Here is an 18,880-nt window from a genome sequence, read left to right as displayed (position 1 = left end):
AGAACTTTTTTTTGTTTTTGTCGTCTACGTATGTGACTGTCCAGTTCAAACAATACATTTGTCTGTGTGTATACGTGCATGTATACCTAGAGCAAGGATAACCAATTGGGTGCCCTCCAGAAGTTGTTGGACTCCAGTTCCCATCAGCCCCAGCCCCATGACAGATTCCAACAGCATCTGAAGGGCACTACTTTGGCTATCCCTGACCTAGAGGAAGGTCAGTTCAGGGATGACCATATGGACAAAAAGTGCAGCATGAACCAGTTTTAAAGGAAACAGCTCAATTCCTTTTGGGGGTGGGTAGTTTCATTCTCTCTCTATCTCTCTCTGAGCAGGGATAACTGCTGTTAGAATCATGTTTATAATAGAAGAAAAACATTTTCCAGAACAGAATATTACCTGTGCTTTTGGATGCGTCTGTTGGGAGGAATGCTGAGACTGCTGTTTCTGCTGAAGCTGAGCAAGTTGCTGTCTTTGCATTTGAACTAACTGCTGTTGATGTGTTTGAAATTGTTCTTCTGTAATACCCCCTGTTACTGCAGAAAAGGAGGAGATTATGCTTAAATTTCCTCAAAGAATCTGGAAGAACACAATTCTCATAGCAAACTTTAAAGAATATGAAAACAGGACAAAAAGCAACAGATTTATACAAATCAGTTAAGCAATGTACAGTTAAAAGCTTCAGTAAATGCTTTTAATCTTGTGCTGTTTACTGGTTTCTGTTTCGTCTGATGACTACCTGCTGGATCACAACATTGAACAGTGATTTATAGTATCTAAATATAGATGCTATGGAAGAATTCCTTGTCTAATGAAAACCCTTTGAAAATGTGTTATGATTTGAGGTAAGTTACTTAATATTTAAAATGCCACCAGAAAGGAACTCCTTTCGCAGGTACTGCAAATAATTTCTTAAGTGGTCCTCAATTAACTGGTTCTGTAATATTCCAAGGATCAATGAGTTTCCTGAGCAAATGTTCCCTTTTCCTTGGAATGTTGAGAATGACTTGTCTCTGTGTTTGGAAAACTCGAAGTATCTTGCTAGAAGTGACTTACTAATGAAGCGAGTCACTAGTATAGTTGCTCAATGAAGGCTAGCAAAATGATGGGTAGGGCTGTTTCAGGTCGACAGATTCCCATGACGAAAAGGAAAAGGCAGTTACTACACAGGTATTACTTCTTTGTAGATCAAAATAGCCGTACTGTTTATCATCATTTAATACTTATAAAAGTGACTAAAATGTACTAGTGTTACAAAGGATGAATGCACATGCTTTCCTAGTTTCAATTTATGACGATAACATGAAAAGCATGCCTTGCAATGTTTTATGGTGACTTGCGGTCGTCTCATCATTCAAATTCATTGCAACCTAGTGTGAGTAATTCATGGTTCAATTAGTGGCCAAGTTGAAGCTGAAGTAACAACAAAGTTTATAAAGCATTCATGAAATTTTATACTACACCCAAAAATATTTTGTGCTATGGGTGCAATCAAATGGGAAAAGAATCCATCGGTATTATAGGAAAGGCAGCAATTTGGGAGGCTGCAGATTAATTGCTGAAAATTGCCTCCATCTCTATTCCGCTGATGCATGTCTTGCATTAGTGGGTATATACCCACCCACTAGATCCCACCCTATGTATTATATTAGATAAATTTTATTCCAGAAGTCAGCACAGTTTTCTTGGAAGCTAGTACAACTCACAAATTAATGAAGAAAAGGCAAAGTCAATGAAGCACAAACAAAATTTCCAAATTTTACAACTTATTAACAAACTTATCAGGCAAATCAGCTTTTGCCTTTGCTGCATTCTGCTGCTGTGCAGCCCCTTTCTACTGCAGCAGGCCAAGACTAACATAAATCCCTAAAGAGTTGAGAAGAGGGGGAAACAGGTTTTCGAATATTAAATGCCTCCTATATACTCAAGTGGTTATGGGATAGGTTAAATGATGCTAACAAATGGAAGCGCAAAAAGCAGAAGTTGTAGGGAGTTTTTCAATTATTTCAGCCCAATTATGGTTTTGATTTGTACTTGGGAATGGAATGCCACTTGAGCTCTTCAGTGTAAGCTTCAAGTGTTTGGCATTTAGCATCAGAACCTTAGTCTTATGGTTGAATAAAAGATTTAACGTGCCTAAGCATTTCATGTGCTTCTGCAAAAAGCTGAATAAAAGGTCTCATGTGCCTAAGCACCAGAACCAAAACGCTTAACATAGCTTTTCACCCCAGCTTCACTGAAATAGATTCTTCTGGCCATATTTATTTTGGAAACATTCTATTAAGGGAACAATAGATTACTGTTGCTTTTTTACTGAAGAGTAATGCAGTTGAACCACATCCGGCTTCCATATGCTCTCAACCTTTAGAAGGATGATTTTTGACTCGAACTCAAATCTGATATACAAAGAACTGGTGCAGCGCAGTTGTGATCATGAGCTTTGCCAATCCCACTCCTGCAGGCTTTCAAATCCCACTGGCAGGAGTCCACTGGGGATACTTAAGTAAGCTATCACTCTTTTAGTCTCAGTACCCAGCCTATAATATGGGGATAGTAATTCTGGACATTAAAGCCTGCAGGGATTATTGCAACATTCTCTTTGAGGCATCCATCTAATTTATGAAAAGAGTTAGATAACTAATAATTATAGAAATCAATATTCTTATGCCAAGAGTACTTTCTCTTGCTGATGTAAAACTTGTTTTTGAAAGTGCGAATCATTTTGTAGTGCAATGCTTGGCAATGACTGTTTTGCTCTCAAAGGGTACAGATATGATTTGTGTACTATGCACAATCACTTTAATTTGACAATTGACCTGTTAATGACAGTACTGCTACAGCTGGTTCCATTTTCAGCAAATATTAGTGGAGAGGTTAACAGGAATATGGGGTCCGAGTTCTACAAAAAACCCAAAAAGCTAAGATTCTAAAGTGTGTGTCTTCATCACTCCGTTATACATACAGGAATCAGTTCTGAGATCAGTTGCTGCTGGCATGTTAAAGAAGCACACAATTTTTGCTTATACCACTTGCAGAAGGTATTGAGAAGAGATAGGAAGTAACTGTTAACAATCAAGATCCTTAAGATATTACCCAATTACTGGGATAAAGTGCCAATTGCTGCTGCCTCAGGGTAAGCCAGGGCAATATGTATAACATGAGTTCCTGGAAAAGCTTTTAGGACTCCCCCTTCTCCACTTTAACTGAAGCTACTTAAGACCTATGAGAAGCAGGCCATCAGGAAGTTCATTATATCAGTTTCTGAAGACTTCCCAAGACAACTTAGTTTTTTCTTAAATTTCTTTCTTTCTTTCCTATTTTGATTTGTTGCATGAACATTTGCAATGACATGGTAAAATCACACAATCCATGTGGTAAGCCACTGCACACTAACAGCTTTCTAGCCAGTAATTATGGCTACAGAGTGATTTACCGTATTTTTCGCTCTATAGGACGCACCCGACCATAAGACACACCTAGTTTTAGAGGGGGAGAACAAGAAAAAAAAATTCTCTCCCTCTCTCCGCAGCGCCCCTTCAGCGAAGCGGCAGGAGAAGCGGAGCCCCTTCCATTTCTCCTCCCGCTTCACTGAAGGGGCGCTGCGCAGAGAGGGAAGGCTGTGCAGCACCTCTCCAGAGAAGCGAAGCCACGAGAGCAAGAGGGATCGGTGTGCACCAACCCCTCTCGCTCTCCAGGCTTCAGCGAAAGCAACGCAAAGCCTCCGGAGCGCAGCGGGAGCGCTCCGGAGGCTTCGCATTGCTTTTGCTGAAGCCATGGAGCCTGCATTCGCTCCATAAGACGCACACACATTTCTCCTTAATTTTTGGAGGAGAAAAGTGCGTCTTATAGAGCGAAAAATATGGCGATAATGGCCTCGACCACCATTAAAAAGCTAATGTTGCTCAAAGGAGGTGTGCATAAATTGTAGAGCACTGTGCACATACTCTTATTAATACTAATAAGCAAAGGCAACTCCTAAGTCCCACACGAAGAATAAAGAATTATGCCAAACACTTCTTTAAAATCCAGCAATGCAAAGTTTGGTCCATGGGAAATGTAGCGTATGAAGGTCAATTCACTTATTATCATTAGGGTGTGTGTGTGTGTGTGTGTGTGTGTGTGTGTTACAAGGTGGCTTTCGTGTTGCATTAAGGATCAATGTGCTACTTGTGCTGTAACTGCTGTAAATAGTGAATCAGTTTTCACGATGCAAAAATAAAAATAATGGACTTTATAAATTTCTTGTAATTTCTTCTGTTGTGTAGCCTGACCTTTTTTATACGTGTCACCAAAGCTTACTCACGACTAAGTGTGCAGCCTTAGTGCTAGCAGTATAATCAAGTCATATGTTAGTCCTCTGTTTAAATCCATGACACCAAATATTAGTAAATGATCTATGTGGGTGGGGAGTGTAATCTCAGGGACAAGATGGCTGAACTACGTAAGACTTGCGGTGTCCAGGAAAGCATTCATTGCCCCGCATGGCTCTTTACAAATCCACTGTACAAAGGAATAAAATATCTGTACAAAAGTATGTAACGCACACACACTGTGATTCTATTTTATTGCAATGACATCTCTCTCTTTCCACCCCCAATACACATACTATTTTCTCTTCTAGAATCCTCAGCCAGGTCCAAGGTGATAAATATGCATTTAAAGTTCAACATTGCAAATCGCTGCCTACCTGATATGCCATTCTTGCTGGTGTTCAATAAAGCTACAGATGGCGCAGAAACTCTTTTATTATTCACAGCCTGCCCTGGTTTCCTTGAGGTACATTCTTCGCTATCACTGTCCTGTATGTTTAGGAGCCGTGGTTGGAAACACTGCAGTCGACACGATCTGATATTGCTTAGTATTTCAGAAAGAGAAAGTCTGTTTTCACAATGTTTATTGGAAGCATTGGTCCGTGAAAAATTAGAAGAAAAGTCTACATTTTGGGAAGAGCTTGAGCAACTGTTTAGCATATCTGGGTCAATCTGTTTCAGGACAGGATCATGTTCTGTGGATATCCGGTCCATCAACACCCTGTTTTAAAAGAAGAAGAAAAGAAAATATTAATATACATTTGAGTTTTGCTTCCATGAAAAGGGAAGAAAATAGTATGTTATTTTACCAACAAAATTAGCAATTCTCTTACCTTCCACCCCTGCCAACTCGTCTTCTTGCAAATCCTATACATCTTCTTGGAACAGTAAGTGTTGTAAGGCAATGCCTATACCTTAGCTTATCCAATTCTGCCAGTTCTGAATTCTCATGAGAATAATTAGTTTGGTCCAAATGAGCCTGCGGAAGACAAGACAAGAATAATTTTGCTTTCATTCTTGGGAAAGGGAAAATGAAACTTGAATAGAACTATTTACGTAAAGGTCCTGATATTATTTTGGCTGCAAAAAGCAGAATACTTTCATAAAACAATTTTCTCATTTTAATTATTGCTCTCTATTACTTTTATTGCTTTTAGATTGCTATACACTACCCTGATGAAGGGATGGTATATAAATACTTTTACAAATATGAATAGAATAAACAAACAACAATGTAAGTGAAAGGGTGAGACAATTGCTAAGAAGACATAAACATTAGGTGTACAAGTAACAGGATTAGATTTGCAGGGTTCAAGCTACTGTGTAAGATATTTCGATGGAATGTAGTCCCATATACTTTAACTAGTGCATTCCTGACACTATTAGGTTTTTTTTAATTCCTTCAAGCTCCCTTCACTGTAATCTCATACGCCCCAACCTCCTTCCCCTGCAGTTTAAGTGTGTGTGTATGTATATGTGAGTGTGAATACTCTCTCTCCACACACACACGGGGGGGGGGGGAGGGGAGAGAGAGAGAGAGAGAGAGAGAGAAAGAGAGAGAGAGAGATAGGACATGAAATCCCAAAACTGAAATATCAAAACAAAAAAAGCATAAAAGAGTAAAACCAACAACAGAATGACAGTACAGTGGTATCTCGGGTTAAGAACTTAATTTGTCCTGGAGGTCCATTCTTAACCTGAAACTGTTCTTAACCTGAGGTACCACTTTAGCTAATGGGGCCTCCCGCTGCCGCCGCACGATTTCTATTCTCATCCTGAAGCAAAGTTCTTAACCCGAGGTACTATTTCTGGGTTAGCAGAGTCTGTAACCTGAAGCATCTGTAACCCAAGGTACCACTGTACCAAAGGATCAAAAAAGTATTATGATTTAGTCTGCAAAGCCTGGGAAAAGAAAAAGGCCTCCACCAAGCACCAAAGACTGTAACAAAGGCACTGAGTGAGCCTCATTGGGAAAGGCATTCCACAACTGGAGTGTCACCACTGAAAGGGCCCTCTAGTTAGTAGCCACCAGCCACACCTCTTTTGACAGCCCTACCCTTTCAAGCATACTGAAATAGTTCAAGTGCAGCTAGCAGTTCCATGTGTGCCCCAGTTTTCTCAAGGTATATCCCTTCCTGTACATTTGACAGCCTTGACCAGTCACTGTAGCTGGCATACACTGTAGCTGGCATAATCTGATATTGCTTAGTATTTTAGGAAGATCAAGTCTGTTTTTAAACACCCAAGGTGGACGAGAGAGGAAAAAGAGGAAGGCTGAAGTATGTTCCTTTTAACCAAACATCTGTCTTCTGCATTAATCAATTAGATAGGTCTTAACAGCAGCAAGAATCCTTACAGCATAATACTGGCATCCTGCCCTCCTTCTGAATGCACTTGCTCCATCAGGATCATTTTCTTCTTCTGGCTCAGACACTGGTGAGGGTACCTAGGGGGCCAAAGCAGTTTGATTTAAAAACACGCTATTATGCCAACTTATTATAACTGACAAGCACTCCGTTTGCTCAGTTTTAGCAGTTCATTTATTGGAAACTTAATAAAATAAAATAAATTCTCATCAGCCAGCATCTAAGGAACGGTGAAGCAAGTTTTGTGAACTTGAGGGTCTGTATAATTGTTTTTCTCCATTAGTCCCCCATATCCCACAAAGACTATGTTTAAGAACTGTTCTCGAGAGCCTGGGAGATGCGAGCTGCCCAAACACAAAAAGGGCACCAGGCTCATCTAAGCCCTTTGTAGAAGCCTAAACAGCCCTTTGGATCCCAGTCCCTGTGGCATGACATTCCAACAGAAACCTATGGTGAAAGGGCAACATTAAAAAAATAAAAATAAAAAAATTAAAGTGACAATTATTTCTATTTTACACAACTTTTTCCTTTTCTCTCTGTCACTATAACTTAGTTGACATGTATTACCTGTGGAAATTCATCTTCATCTGAACTGTGGAAGTCATACTGTTTGATATCACTTTTACTGATCACAGGCAAAGGCTCAGTAGTGGGTTGCTGAGGATTTATTACACTCTCAGTTTTAGGCTTCTTTGGATACTTCTTCTTTTGACGGACAACATCAGACACTTCCTCTTTTAGAGATGAGTGGTGAGCATGCTGTTGTATACAATAAATTTTGGACAACCCCCCGTTTGTTAATAATTATTCTTATTTCATTAAACAGTCTATATCCACCACCACCCTTCTAATCTCATTATGGTTCAGCTTTGCTCATGAACAGGTTGCCTAAAGAATAAAGTTTATATAACTCTGAACAAGTATTTCTTTTACAAAATTTAATATTCAACAACTTGCACATATAATATCCAGTATCCTTTACTGTGTTCTGCATTAACTTTTAAAAGTACTCAGTAATTTTCTAAAAAGCTGATGTCTTGCACACTTTTTCCTGCTCAAAGTTTGTTACTTTGTGGCAGCAGAGAACAAGGCAAGTATGAACCAAACTGAACAGTGATAGGTGCCTACAATGTAATAACCACTAGATGTCATCAAAGTTAAATACAAGAGAGAAATGTTTTAATGAAATATGTTCTTTTTGATTTAAAATATTTGAAAATGTTTAGTTCTTTTCTAAAAAGAACCATCTAAATATATGTACTGCAAATAAGCCAATTCTAAAATCTCAGCGAGCACGAGTCTCTATGAAATAATTGCAACTGTTACCATTACAATGATTTGAAGACAGTACTGGAAGATTATTTCTCTAATATGAAGCAAATTTTTAAAAAATGTGTCTGGATAAATTAGCTAAAGTTAACTGCCAAAAAACTTTAATCTGCAATTATCTCTTGTAAGAGGGAGGACTAAGGGAAGAAGCAATTTTTATGTTCTTGACCTCTGTAACCTGAAAGCATTCTAAAATGCAGCAATGCCTCCACCAAATGGCTTCATATACAACTAGAAATATAGCCCTTTCTAATTAGTTGCATAAACCAAGAAGCACAGCAAACCTTCTCAGCTCCTGTGCTATTGATTTTTGAACTGCTAAAATGAAAAAAAGATATACAGCTGGCTGTGTACATCAGGTATTGCTACCTGTACATACAGCTTCAGATAGATTTTTATTTCTGCTTTTTTCTGACATTATAGAAAATAATTATTACTACATATACATCACACTTTCCACATTACAAAGAGGACAATGTATCCAGTGAAATTAATGGTGACGCAAGTCATTTACCTTAGCTTTACATTCTTGAACCTTGTGATGATTTCCATTATGAAGAGCTGCTGGAGTGGTGTTCATCTCTTTTTCAGTTGTATTAAGTTTGACTTCGTTAAGTATTTCACCTCCATAATCACCCAAATGGTACCTTAACAAAAAAGAAAAATAATTATTGCTAATCATTAAGGAACTACTTTAAATATGTGAAGTGCTTTAAAATATTTTGTCTTTATTTATTGTCACAGGAACCCTGCAAGGCATGTCATCATTGCTTCCTATTTACAAACTCAGAACGGAGGATATGTTTGATATATAGGACAGAACACCCCATGTGCCAAGTGAAACATTCCACCAAACATACTATATTTGCTAATCACGGCACTTCTACTAAAACATGTTATTTTATGGAATTCAAGCAGAACCTGTTTAACAAGAATGGATGAAAAAATTACCTTTTCTCCACAACCTCCAATGTCAAATGTAACAACTCTCGTTTTGTTTTCTCTCGTCTTTTAATCATCTCTAAAATTGTTATGGCTCTACTAAACTCCCTTCTTAATTTCAGCATTTTCTCATAAGAGGCTTCATCATTCTTTCGGTTCTGTTGGGGGGAAAATATTAATAGTAAAAAGCATGTATGGAAAATGTAGTCGTACTGAGTTTAAATAATTGCACTTTATATTGAATCACTGACATTTAAGGTTGGGTCCAAATTATCTTCAGGTAGCATTCTGCTTCCACAACAGTCATCCAGAACAAGGTAAACTTCACCTCCCCAGTCAGAAACATCCACAGAATCTATGCCTTGCCTGAATTGAGTCCATGACTTTAGGCACTTGGTTCAAGACTTCTACTGCCTTGCCCAAGTTAGATGAAAAGGAATTAAGCCGAATGTCAGCAATGCCCTGGTGACATCTCAGCCCAAATTTCCAAATGGTTTTCCTTAGCAATATCATATAGAAGTTAAATAGCACAGGGAATGATACAGACAGTGATAGTCCATAATATAATTGCCATGGCACAGAGCAGTTCCCCAGCATCACCTTCTGGAAGGAATCTGCCAAGCAGGAACAGAAACACCTGACCACAGTGGTTCTCAATATCTAGTTCAGCCAGTAAATCTCAAAGGACACTAGTCCATGTCCCTGAAAGGTCCAAGAAAATTAGCATGGTCACACTTCTCCATCCTTCTTCCAGCAAATGTCATCCCATAGGGTAATTAAGGCAGTTTCAGTTCCAAGCTGGAACTGGCTTGAAGCCAAATTAGGATGACTCTTAAATAGTGTCATCTAAAACTGAAAAGCCACTATTTGCTCAAGGTACTTCCTTAAAAAGGAAACATTTACAACTGGCCTATAGGATATTTATTTATTTCCAAAATGCAAAAACAAACAACAGAAATAAGATATAGAGACCCAGGCATCTGAAATCCAAGAAAATGAGACTGAATCATACTAAATAATGGACTGCAGAAAGTGACAAGAGAAGGCAAGCTAAAGTCTTGAACCAAAAATTGGAAATTAGGATCCACTTTGAAGGCACACTGAATTCATGGCAGCTACAGTACTCCAAAAATTAGAATGAGAATGTGGTTAGTCCCATGATCTTTATTTTATTAATATTCCAGCTAATATTACTTAAAAACTTCCTTACTATCATCTTATGAGTTAGGTAAACAGATTTTAGCAGACAATGCAACATTTTCACCTTTTGTCCTTAATAAGATGAAGAATTTGTGACATTTAACCTTTGGAAAATAGCAGTTTGGAAAACTGCAGAACTGAGAGAGTTACCTTTCTTGTCTGCATTTTCTCTGTTCTCCTCCGGAAAGCCACGTATGGATCATTGTTGGTGGAGCCATCTCTTTTTTCTTGCTTGATTTGGGGGATGAGGGAAGGCCCTCTGCAGTTCTTACGTTTTCTTACCCAGTAGTCATAGACAGCCTTAATAAGGTAATCATCCTCATTTAGCAGCAACTTAGCTTCCTGAAGTGTTACAAGCTGGAAAAGATATAAAAACATTGTTGTGTAACACAAGGAATTATTTTAAAAGTTGTTCTTAACAATAATCCAGGATGAAAATTTTGAAGAGGAAATGTAACACACAATCCTCTACAATGTATTAGCTATCAGAACTTTGGTTTCTTCATACAATTAGTACTGCAAGGTGTGAAGAGAGCAATGTGGTATGACTTTACAGCTTCAAAAAAAAAAGACCTGTCGCACAAAAATTAGACATCAGACATTTTATGACAAAATACTTCTTTAATACTACTAATTATTCATCGGTGTCTGAAATGCAGCGTCTGTATCATTTACTTCCTCTGTAGCAGCAGTCAGTTATTTTGGCTGCAGGTGCACATTATATTTCCATACTGTCAATACAGCAATAGAAACTAGGAGCTTCCTTCAGGTGATTTGGGTTGATCGAAGTCAGAATATTTCGTACCTCAACAAGCATTTCTTGCTAAACGGTTAAGGGCTGAAATGATGCCTACACTTGTGTCAAAATACATCTATAATTTCTCTTCTTCTCATTTCCATAATCTGGACCCTGGCAAACCTATCAATTTCTCTGAAGAACGGAGTTGTTCCAGGGAATACAGATCCGGACCACCCCTGAGCTACACTGGAATTGTCTGAGTTCTGCCTACACTCCCTGAGTGAATGGTCTCTCCATTCCAAGCAACAAAACAAATAAGCTAATGAGTTCTATTAGGTATTTAAAAAGATCTACATATTTTATTCACTCAGCCCTTAGGAGTACCCAATGAAAACAAGTTTTTATTCAACTAAAGGAGGAAAAGCAAACTGGAAAATGTCAGTTCATCTTTACATAGATAAAATTATTGAACTTTAGTGCTGTGGAATCTAGGCTGCTAAGCCTTTTTCCTTGCCACATAATGACTATAAGGATAGGAATAATTAGATTTTGGTGGGATTGAGGTATAAAACTAAAGAACTAGGGTAAAAGGGATATTTTATCATAAAGAAGAATGAGAACAGCTCACAGCCGCAGGAAACAAGAGTTTTCAGAAAGCCTTCTCTCGTAGTCAAAATGAGGATATCAACACCCAGCGGCCCTATTCTAACTAAAAGTAGTCACACTTATCTCCCATTAAAATTAATGGGGCTTAAGTTAGCTGTAACTACTTTGCCTCACAGACTTTAATGGGACTTGAGTGCAACTAACTTTTGCTGGATTGAAACAAGTACTTTAGAGAAACAGGATGATGCAACAGACCACATTACCCTGCAATTCTGAGTCTTTACAAAAGCTACCCTATAGGTCCAAAAAATACTGATTTCCGATGCACTGTGATGTACTATAGACATTCCTAAGTGCTCCTAAGAGCTGCACATTGTAATCCCAGGTGTTTCCAGAAATACATATGCTTGGTAAAGTAAAAGAGTTTGACATTCTGGGACTACTTTTGTTAAGTTTCCTCCTCTGAAAACACTCTTAAGACAGTGATTCCCAATTGGGGGTCCATGGACCCTTGGGGGTTCGCGTAACTCACTCAGGGGGTCCTTAGCACCATTCACATAACAAAAATTACCAAATAATCCCCCCCCCAAAAAAGTAGAGGATCCATGGCTTGGCTTTTGAAAAACATGGGGTCCATAAGGTAAAGGTAAAGGTAAAGGGACCCCTGAGCATTAGGTCCACTCGTGACCAACTCTGGGGTTGCGGCGCTCATCTCACTTTACTGGCCGAGGGAGCCGGCGTGCAGCTTCTGGGTCATGTGGCCAGCATGACTAAGCCACTTCTGGCGAACCAGAGCAGCACACAGAAACGCCATTTACCTTCCTGCCGGAGTGGTACCTATTTATCTACTTGCACTTTGACGTGGTTTCAAACTGCTATGTTGGCAGGAGCAGGGACCGAGCAACGGCAGCTCACCCCATCGTGGGGATTCAAACTGCCGACCTTCTGATCGGCAAGTCCTAGGCTCTGTGGTTTAACCCACAGCGCCACCCGTGTCCCCATGGGGTCCATAGTACTTAGCTAATTGGGAACCACTGCTTTTTAAGATATTGGCTGTGTTCACAAATAATGCTAACGCATGGCTTGCCCACTCCACCCTTCCCTCTATTCTTTCTGTTTAGTGGAATGAGGACTTCTGTGGAGATTAGTTTCATTTTCAATGAATGTTGGCTTATTGTGTCATATGAACCAGGAATTAAGTCTCATGGTTTGCAGTTACCTTACATTAAAAATTGCTCGAGTTTACTGTAAGTTTGTTTGTAAAGCTGTTGCATACGCAGGCACATACACAGATACACAGCTGCAACACTTTACAAGTAACTTTTCATGGGGTGGCAGGATGAACTGGTTCTTAAATTCTGTCAAGGTTCATTGGCTTCAGGCACATCTGATAACAACGCTAATTATAACCATATCAAGGATTTTATAAAAATCTTTTATTTCACTTTTTGAGATTTTGAGAATAGTAACTGGATACCCAGACATCAACTAAACAGAACAACCTCTCCATTATGCTTATATGCCTGAAAATGTAAAGCTACTTTTGACACAAGTTACACATTTGTTCTATATATTTGAGCTCAAGACATTTGAGCTCTATTGTTCTTTGTTTGCACAAACAACTATTTCTTGGAAATGAAAACTGATCACTTAATGAAGTTAACTACTTCGTTGGAATACGTTGCTTTTCAGCCAATAATGATTTAATAGCACCTACACAGAAACTATTACTATCAGCTACATTTCCTATATGAAACGTACCATACTTTTCTGTGTATATGAAGCCCCTATTTTGGGGGACTCCAAATTAAGAAAACACCCCTCAGCACTACCCATGTATAAGACGAACCTAAACCTAATTTTTTGGTTAAAAAGCCTAGTCTTATACACGGAAAAAATACGGTATTTCATGGGCAACTTTCCAGTTCCACATGTTCAAATGCTTATTCTGGGATCCTGCACATGCTCTGCTGGATTAGGTTTAATGCCATCCAGTGCCTGAGAATGGAAGACTGAACTTTTGGCAGTTTGAAAGAATACACAAGTGTCAAAATGAACCAATATTCAGCACAAATCTATAAGTTATTCCATGCTCTTTAACAGCCTTATTTTCTTCACACACAAAAACAATGATCAATTAACTATCATTATTTGGACAGTACCTGAAGTTTAAACTAGTTGCTATCTTATTTACACTTTAGAAGATGACAGTATATGATTTCTATGGTCAAGTCCCCCCTTCCAGAAGAAATGTGATCCTAGGATCAATTATGACAGAGTCTGCTCTATAATGAGAGGTCCTATGAAGTACTATTTAACCAGCCAATTGAAGTACAGTGGAACCTTGGTTCGTTCCGGAAGTCTGTTCGACTTCCAAAACGTTCGAAAACTAAGGTGTGACCTCCCATTGGCTGCAGGCGCCCCAGAAACTATAGCCAACAGCCGCATTGGACGTCCAGCTTCTAAAAAACGTTCGGAAACTGGAACACTTACTTCCGGGTTTACGGCATTCGAGAACCGAAATGTTTGAGTACCAAGGCATTAGAGAACCATGGTTCCACTTCACATGACACAACCAAGAAAATTTCGCAGTTCCAGGTTATGAATAGAATGGCTTCAAAAATCTCTGGTTTTTGATGGCTCTAACCACACCATTTGTCTAAACTGTTAAGGTTCATATGACGGAATAGCAGTTAGTGCTTCAAGAAGATGTAAAATATTTTTATTACACTCATTCACTAAGCATTTCTAAAACTATTGTTGGAACCGCAGAAGAATACGCAAATATAGCATGATTCCTCAAAGTATAGATAAAACTTTAATTCAACTTTGAATATGGTTTTGTGAGGTTCAGGTGACCCTCATGCCACCTATATTATAGCTCTGCTGTGCTTCTTGAAATTGTTGGAACAGAGCACTGAGCAAAATTTTGCATCAGCACTGTAGAACATATTGCCCTGTGAAGAATAACAGTCCCCTCTCTTTTCTTTCATCAGTTGGTAAAGACATTTTCATTTCGGCAGGCCTTTGCCTTGCTTTGTACTTGATGTTTTGTTTAAAAGTTATGCTTTAACTTTGCACAATACCTGCCTCTATTGTATTTTTAAAATATTTTAACTGAATGATTGTTTATGATACTATGATTTAGATTTTTGTAAATCACAAGGTGGAAGTGAAATTTCTAAATAAAGAAATATCAGTAAGAAAAAATTGGAAAACTTAAAATGAATACTTTTTTGACAATATAATGAAACTAAGGATTTATAGTCTATTGTGTAAATTGACGTGTCATGTTTTTCTTTAAATTGGAGAAAAGCTTTTAGCTTGACAAAAGGCATGCTGTGGTCCTTTCTACAGCAGCATTAGTAAATCCTAGCTAAAGTAATTTTCTGCTCACCTCCTGGATTTTGCACCTAGGTATGACTCAAGCAATGCACAAACCATGTAACTACTGTCCATAAGGACCCTTCATGCAACATTAAATGAGAGGCACAGACGGCCTTATCCCCCCACAGCTGAGATGGGCATTCAATACAACCTCCCAACAAGGAAGAGGAACTGGTAACAGATAAAGGAAAACTCCATAGACTAGTAAAGCTTAAGGCTTTCATAATGAGATATATATATAATTTTATTTATATGCCACCCATCTGACTGGGTTATATGCCACCCATCTGACTGGGTTGCCCCAGCCACAAAAAAATAGTAAAAATAAATAAAGACATTCACATTAAGGAACTCTTATCAAAATTCAACTTTATTAGTGAAATCTTAGATGAATAGTGCTTTGGAAACCGTAATACCTGATTAGAACTAGCTTTCTCAAGCCTGTCTATCATAATTTCAAACTGCAGTGGTTTGATTTCCATCTTCCGATTGAGCCTATTTAATAATGTCTCATCTTCTGAGTCCATATCATAATCAGGTTGCTCATTGTCCAGATTGAAAGCTGAAATAAAAAGGGGACAGAAACATACTTTAAAATACCATGTGAAATGGACATATGCATACTAACAATAATCAGCTGGAAATGAATAAAATGTCAACTAGTTCAACAGCTGCTCTCAAAAGGCAGGACTTGTTTATTGGAAAACTTTTTCTTCCACCATAGACAATACAGAAGATCAGGATCAGTACACCATGAGAACAGAGCATCTGTGCTGCTGAAAGATACCCACAGAAAATATGGCTCCAGCTGACTCAAAGTAGTGACCTACTGTGCACAATACAAAGAAAGGCAAAATTATTTGGGGGCTACTAAACTAACAAGAGTTAAAGAATAACATAGAACAGAGCACAACTTGGAAAAACTTTCCCCTAATGTAAGATGACAGCTTTCCTATCCTACCACATAATATGTGTTAAGACACCCTATCTTAATGAAATTAATACCCTTTAATGTCTTAAAGGATAGCTGGACACTTTTTTCAAATACCAGTTCTCAAATTACAATGACAAAAAAGGAGGGAGCCCTTATGAAATCTACAATCCCTATCCTTGGATGCCTTCAATTTTAATCAAATTAGGATCCCCAAAAACCTTCTAAAGCAGTAATGAAGGGGCTTTCACAATCAGCCACCCTTATCATTCAAACACTGGCATTTACTCATTTGGAAGGTTTTCATAACCTCAACAACAGCTGGATGATATAAATAAATCTCATTTTCCTATTCCATGATTATTTTTAAAGGAGGTTAGATTATTACCTATTGACTTCATCCTTCTACTGCAGAAGACTGAATAAGGTAATAATCAAAATTATTCCAGTTCTATGAAAGTAAACTTCATATTTATTTATTTTTCTTTCTCTAGTAGTAACTGTTTTCATCTACAGTTCGCATTATGCTAACCTCTCACACTAGGCATAAACTTAACTTGTCCATAAGAGTTCAAGATCATGAAACAAACAAGAAGCTCATCCACAATCTAAGACAGAAATAAAAATCCAGAATTGCACAAAACAACAGTTATAAATGGGGGTGGGGCACCTTTTCCCTTCCAGATATTCTTGAAGTACAACTCCCATCAGCCCCAGCAAGCATGGTCAATGACCAAAGCTTCCCCACATCTGTTATAAAGGGATCCTGATGCACATTTCAAGCACCAGCTCTTCCTTGGTGAAATAATTTTTATTTCTGGGCACAAATATTTTTAAAGCGCCATATTCAATAAAAAGTGTTCCGTGGGGAAGAAGTGAGATTTGAAACATGCATTGAAATCTTTTTTAAAAAAATACTTTGTCTAGAAAAGCTTGATATAATAAATAGAAGCCTACAAACCTAATTGCCTTCCATAATCAGCACCAAACAACAGCACCACTCCCCCAAGAAATTCAAAGAAGGGCATAATGAAAACTGTCATTCTGTTCATCCCCTACATCTGTCAGTGAGAGATGCCATGGTAAAGCCTATACTGAATGGATTGTTCTAATCCCGAACACAATACCTGGCAAATGACTGGATCCATATAACCCTTTGTTCCCACTAAGGGTGAAATACTGGATTCAAGGCTCCCAAATGCGTGGCCAGCAAGCTGAAGCTAAAAGATCTGGAGAAACGCCAGAGCCAAGGTGCCAGAATTAAAAATGCCCTATTCTTGGTCCACACCTGCCTCACATCATTGAAGACCCCAAAGCAGGATCTCTATGAATGACTTAGACACATGCTATTGTGTATTTGTTTGGATAAAGCCATAATTCTGAACTACAGAAAATGGTTTTGCACCTTCCAGTATATTTTACTATTTCTGTCCTCATCAATAATAAGAAGCCGAATTGTTTCTGTCAATGTGAATTATATGCAAGATAATCTGGAATCTCATCCACAAAACTAATATAGAAGAATGGCTAGTTCCCAAAAGGCCTTCCTACTTTTCTCAGAGATTGAGGAAATTACATTACTTCTTCAACTTGAAAGTACTAGTGGACATCTTTTGTCAGCAGCCACTCTAGCTTTGACATTTAATGCAAAAGGGGAAAAAAGTAACAATGAACTTACGTTGGATATGAATGAACTGTTTTGGCTGTTTAAACTCTCCTTTGTATAGACGATTGTAATAGTTGACATTACTTTCTGCTTCGGGAACTGGAATAACCATGTTCTCTTTCTTTTCTCTGAAGACTTGCTGTGCTGAGATAGCTCGTTGCAAATGGTGTTCCTAAAAAGAAAGTAGTAGTTTAGATGTCACTACTGCACTATAGAAAAACAACTAGCACAATATCCTGCCTTATCATACTGGAAATAAAAAAAATTGGAAATTTGGAAAATATTTCGGAATATTTCAATAGGTCAGATAGACAATAATGCTTCTCCTTAAAATGAGAAAAATATTTTTATTAAACTATTATATATTTTCAAGGGAATGTCTCATTCATCCTTCTTCAATGAACCCACAGGTTACAATTAAAAACAAAACAAAACTTTAGAGAAAGATTGCTCTCATTGCCCTGCCAAGTAAGAATACCCTGCAGGCAAGCAGGCAGGGAATCTTTATAGAAACTATTTTTCTTCTTCTTCTATTAAACCACACATAAATACTTTAAGTATGTGTGGGCATAAGTACTAGTAAACATATTAGTGGGTTAATTACTTTTGTGCATTTTTTTTAACAAGGCAGCTGTAACGAGAAGATATCTGGCAAAGGGAAGAGATTTTATGAAGTACTTTCCAGATGTGTGAAAGATGTAAAGGGCAAAAGCCCCTGCTCACTTTCCACAACACAACTGAAAACGATGAATGCAGACATAGATTGCAAGTTGATTAAATTAAAAAGCTTGTACCATGCAATGCCTCAAAAACAGGGTCAGCAAAGGAACTGCTGGATCCTAAACCAACCCATTTGTTAGAGAGGGGCCCTGGGATAGTGGCTCCACCCCATGAGAGATCCTGGGGCAGAATTAGGATTACCCTGCCATGAAGACTCCTAAGCAACAAGATTAAGTTTTTTAAATCCACAATGAGGATCAGATCTTTCTCTTTTTTCAGTACACAAATATTTTAAAGCAAAAATGCACTAAATACATTAATAATGAATCTTCCCCAACAGAATATGTGTTGCCTGCTTCTTCACTTAAATTCTTATACTTCAAATAATAAACACCTTTGCAAAAAGACAATCCCAAATTTGCCATAATTTCTTTTAAATCTTCATTAATCACCATGTACCACACACAGCACTTGTACTTCAGATAAGGAATTTCGAAGACAGGAATCAGTTTCTTATAGGAATGTTTAAGTGGACTCTTAGGTTAGTGTGAAACATAGTTACCTTATACTGAATGAGACTACAGTGGTACCTCTGGATACAAACGGATCCGTTCCGGATCCCTGTTCACATCCTGAAGCGAACGTAACCCGTGTCCACACGGGTCGCGATTCGCCGTTTTCGCG

General features: G+C 38.2%; 1 protein-coding gene across 2 annotated transcripts in view; it reads right to left on the bottom strand.

Annotated features, from left to right (window-relative positions):
- The window catches only part of EPC2 (enhancer of polycomb homolog 2), a 50,441-nt gene that overhangs the window by 4,818 nt on the left and 26,743 nt on the right, over window positions 1-18,880 (bottom strand). The window contains exons 2-11 of one of the 2 annotated variants that reach the window (XM_081006620.1): window positions 17,489-17,648; window positions 15,296-15,441; window positions 10,298-10,504; window positions 8,957-9,105; window positions 8,520-8,652; window positions 7,244-7,435; window positions 6,667-6,756; window positions 5,144-5,289; window positions 4,688-5,031; window positions 400-536 (exon numbers count right to left, since the gene is read on the bottom strand). In XM_081006620.1, coding sequence (XP_080862746.1) covers window positions 400-536; window positions 4,688-5,031; window positions 5,144-5,289; window positions 6,667-6,756; window positions 7,244-7,435; window positions 8,520-8,652; window positions 8,957-9,105; window positions 10,298-10,504; window positions 15,296-15,441; window positions 17,489-17,648 — 1,704 coding nt within the window. The remainder of the gene's footprint in view (window positions 1-399; window positions 537-4,687; window positions 5,032-5,143; window positions 5,290-6,666; window positions 6,757-7,243; window positions 7,436-8,519; window positions 8,653-8,956; window positions 9,106-10,297; window positions 10,505-15,295; window positions 15,442-17,488; window positions 17,649-18,880) is intronic. The other variant, XM_081006621.1, reaches the window with a different exon arrangement.

Source organism: Podarcis pityusensis (assembly GCF_964106645.2).
Source record: "Podarcis pityusensis genome assembly, chromosome: 1".
Taxonomy (NCBI): domain Eukaryota; kingdom Metazoa; phylum Chordata; class Lepidosauria; order Squamata; family Lacertidae; genus Podarcis; species Podarcis pityusensis.
The sequence above is the reverse complement of the archived record's forward strand: the minus strand, read 5'-3'. Positions and strand labels throughout refer to the sequence as shown.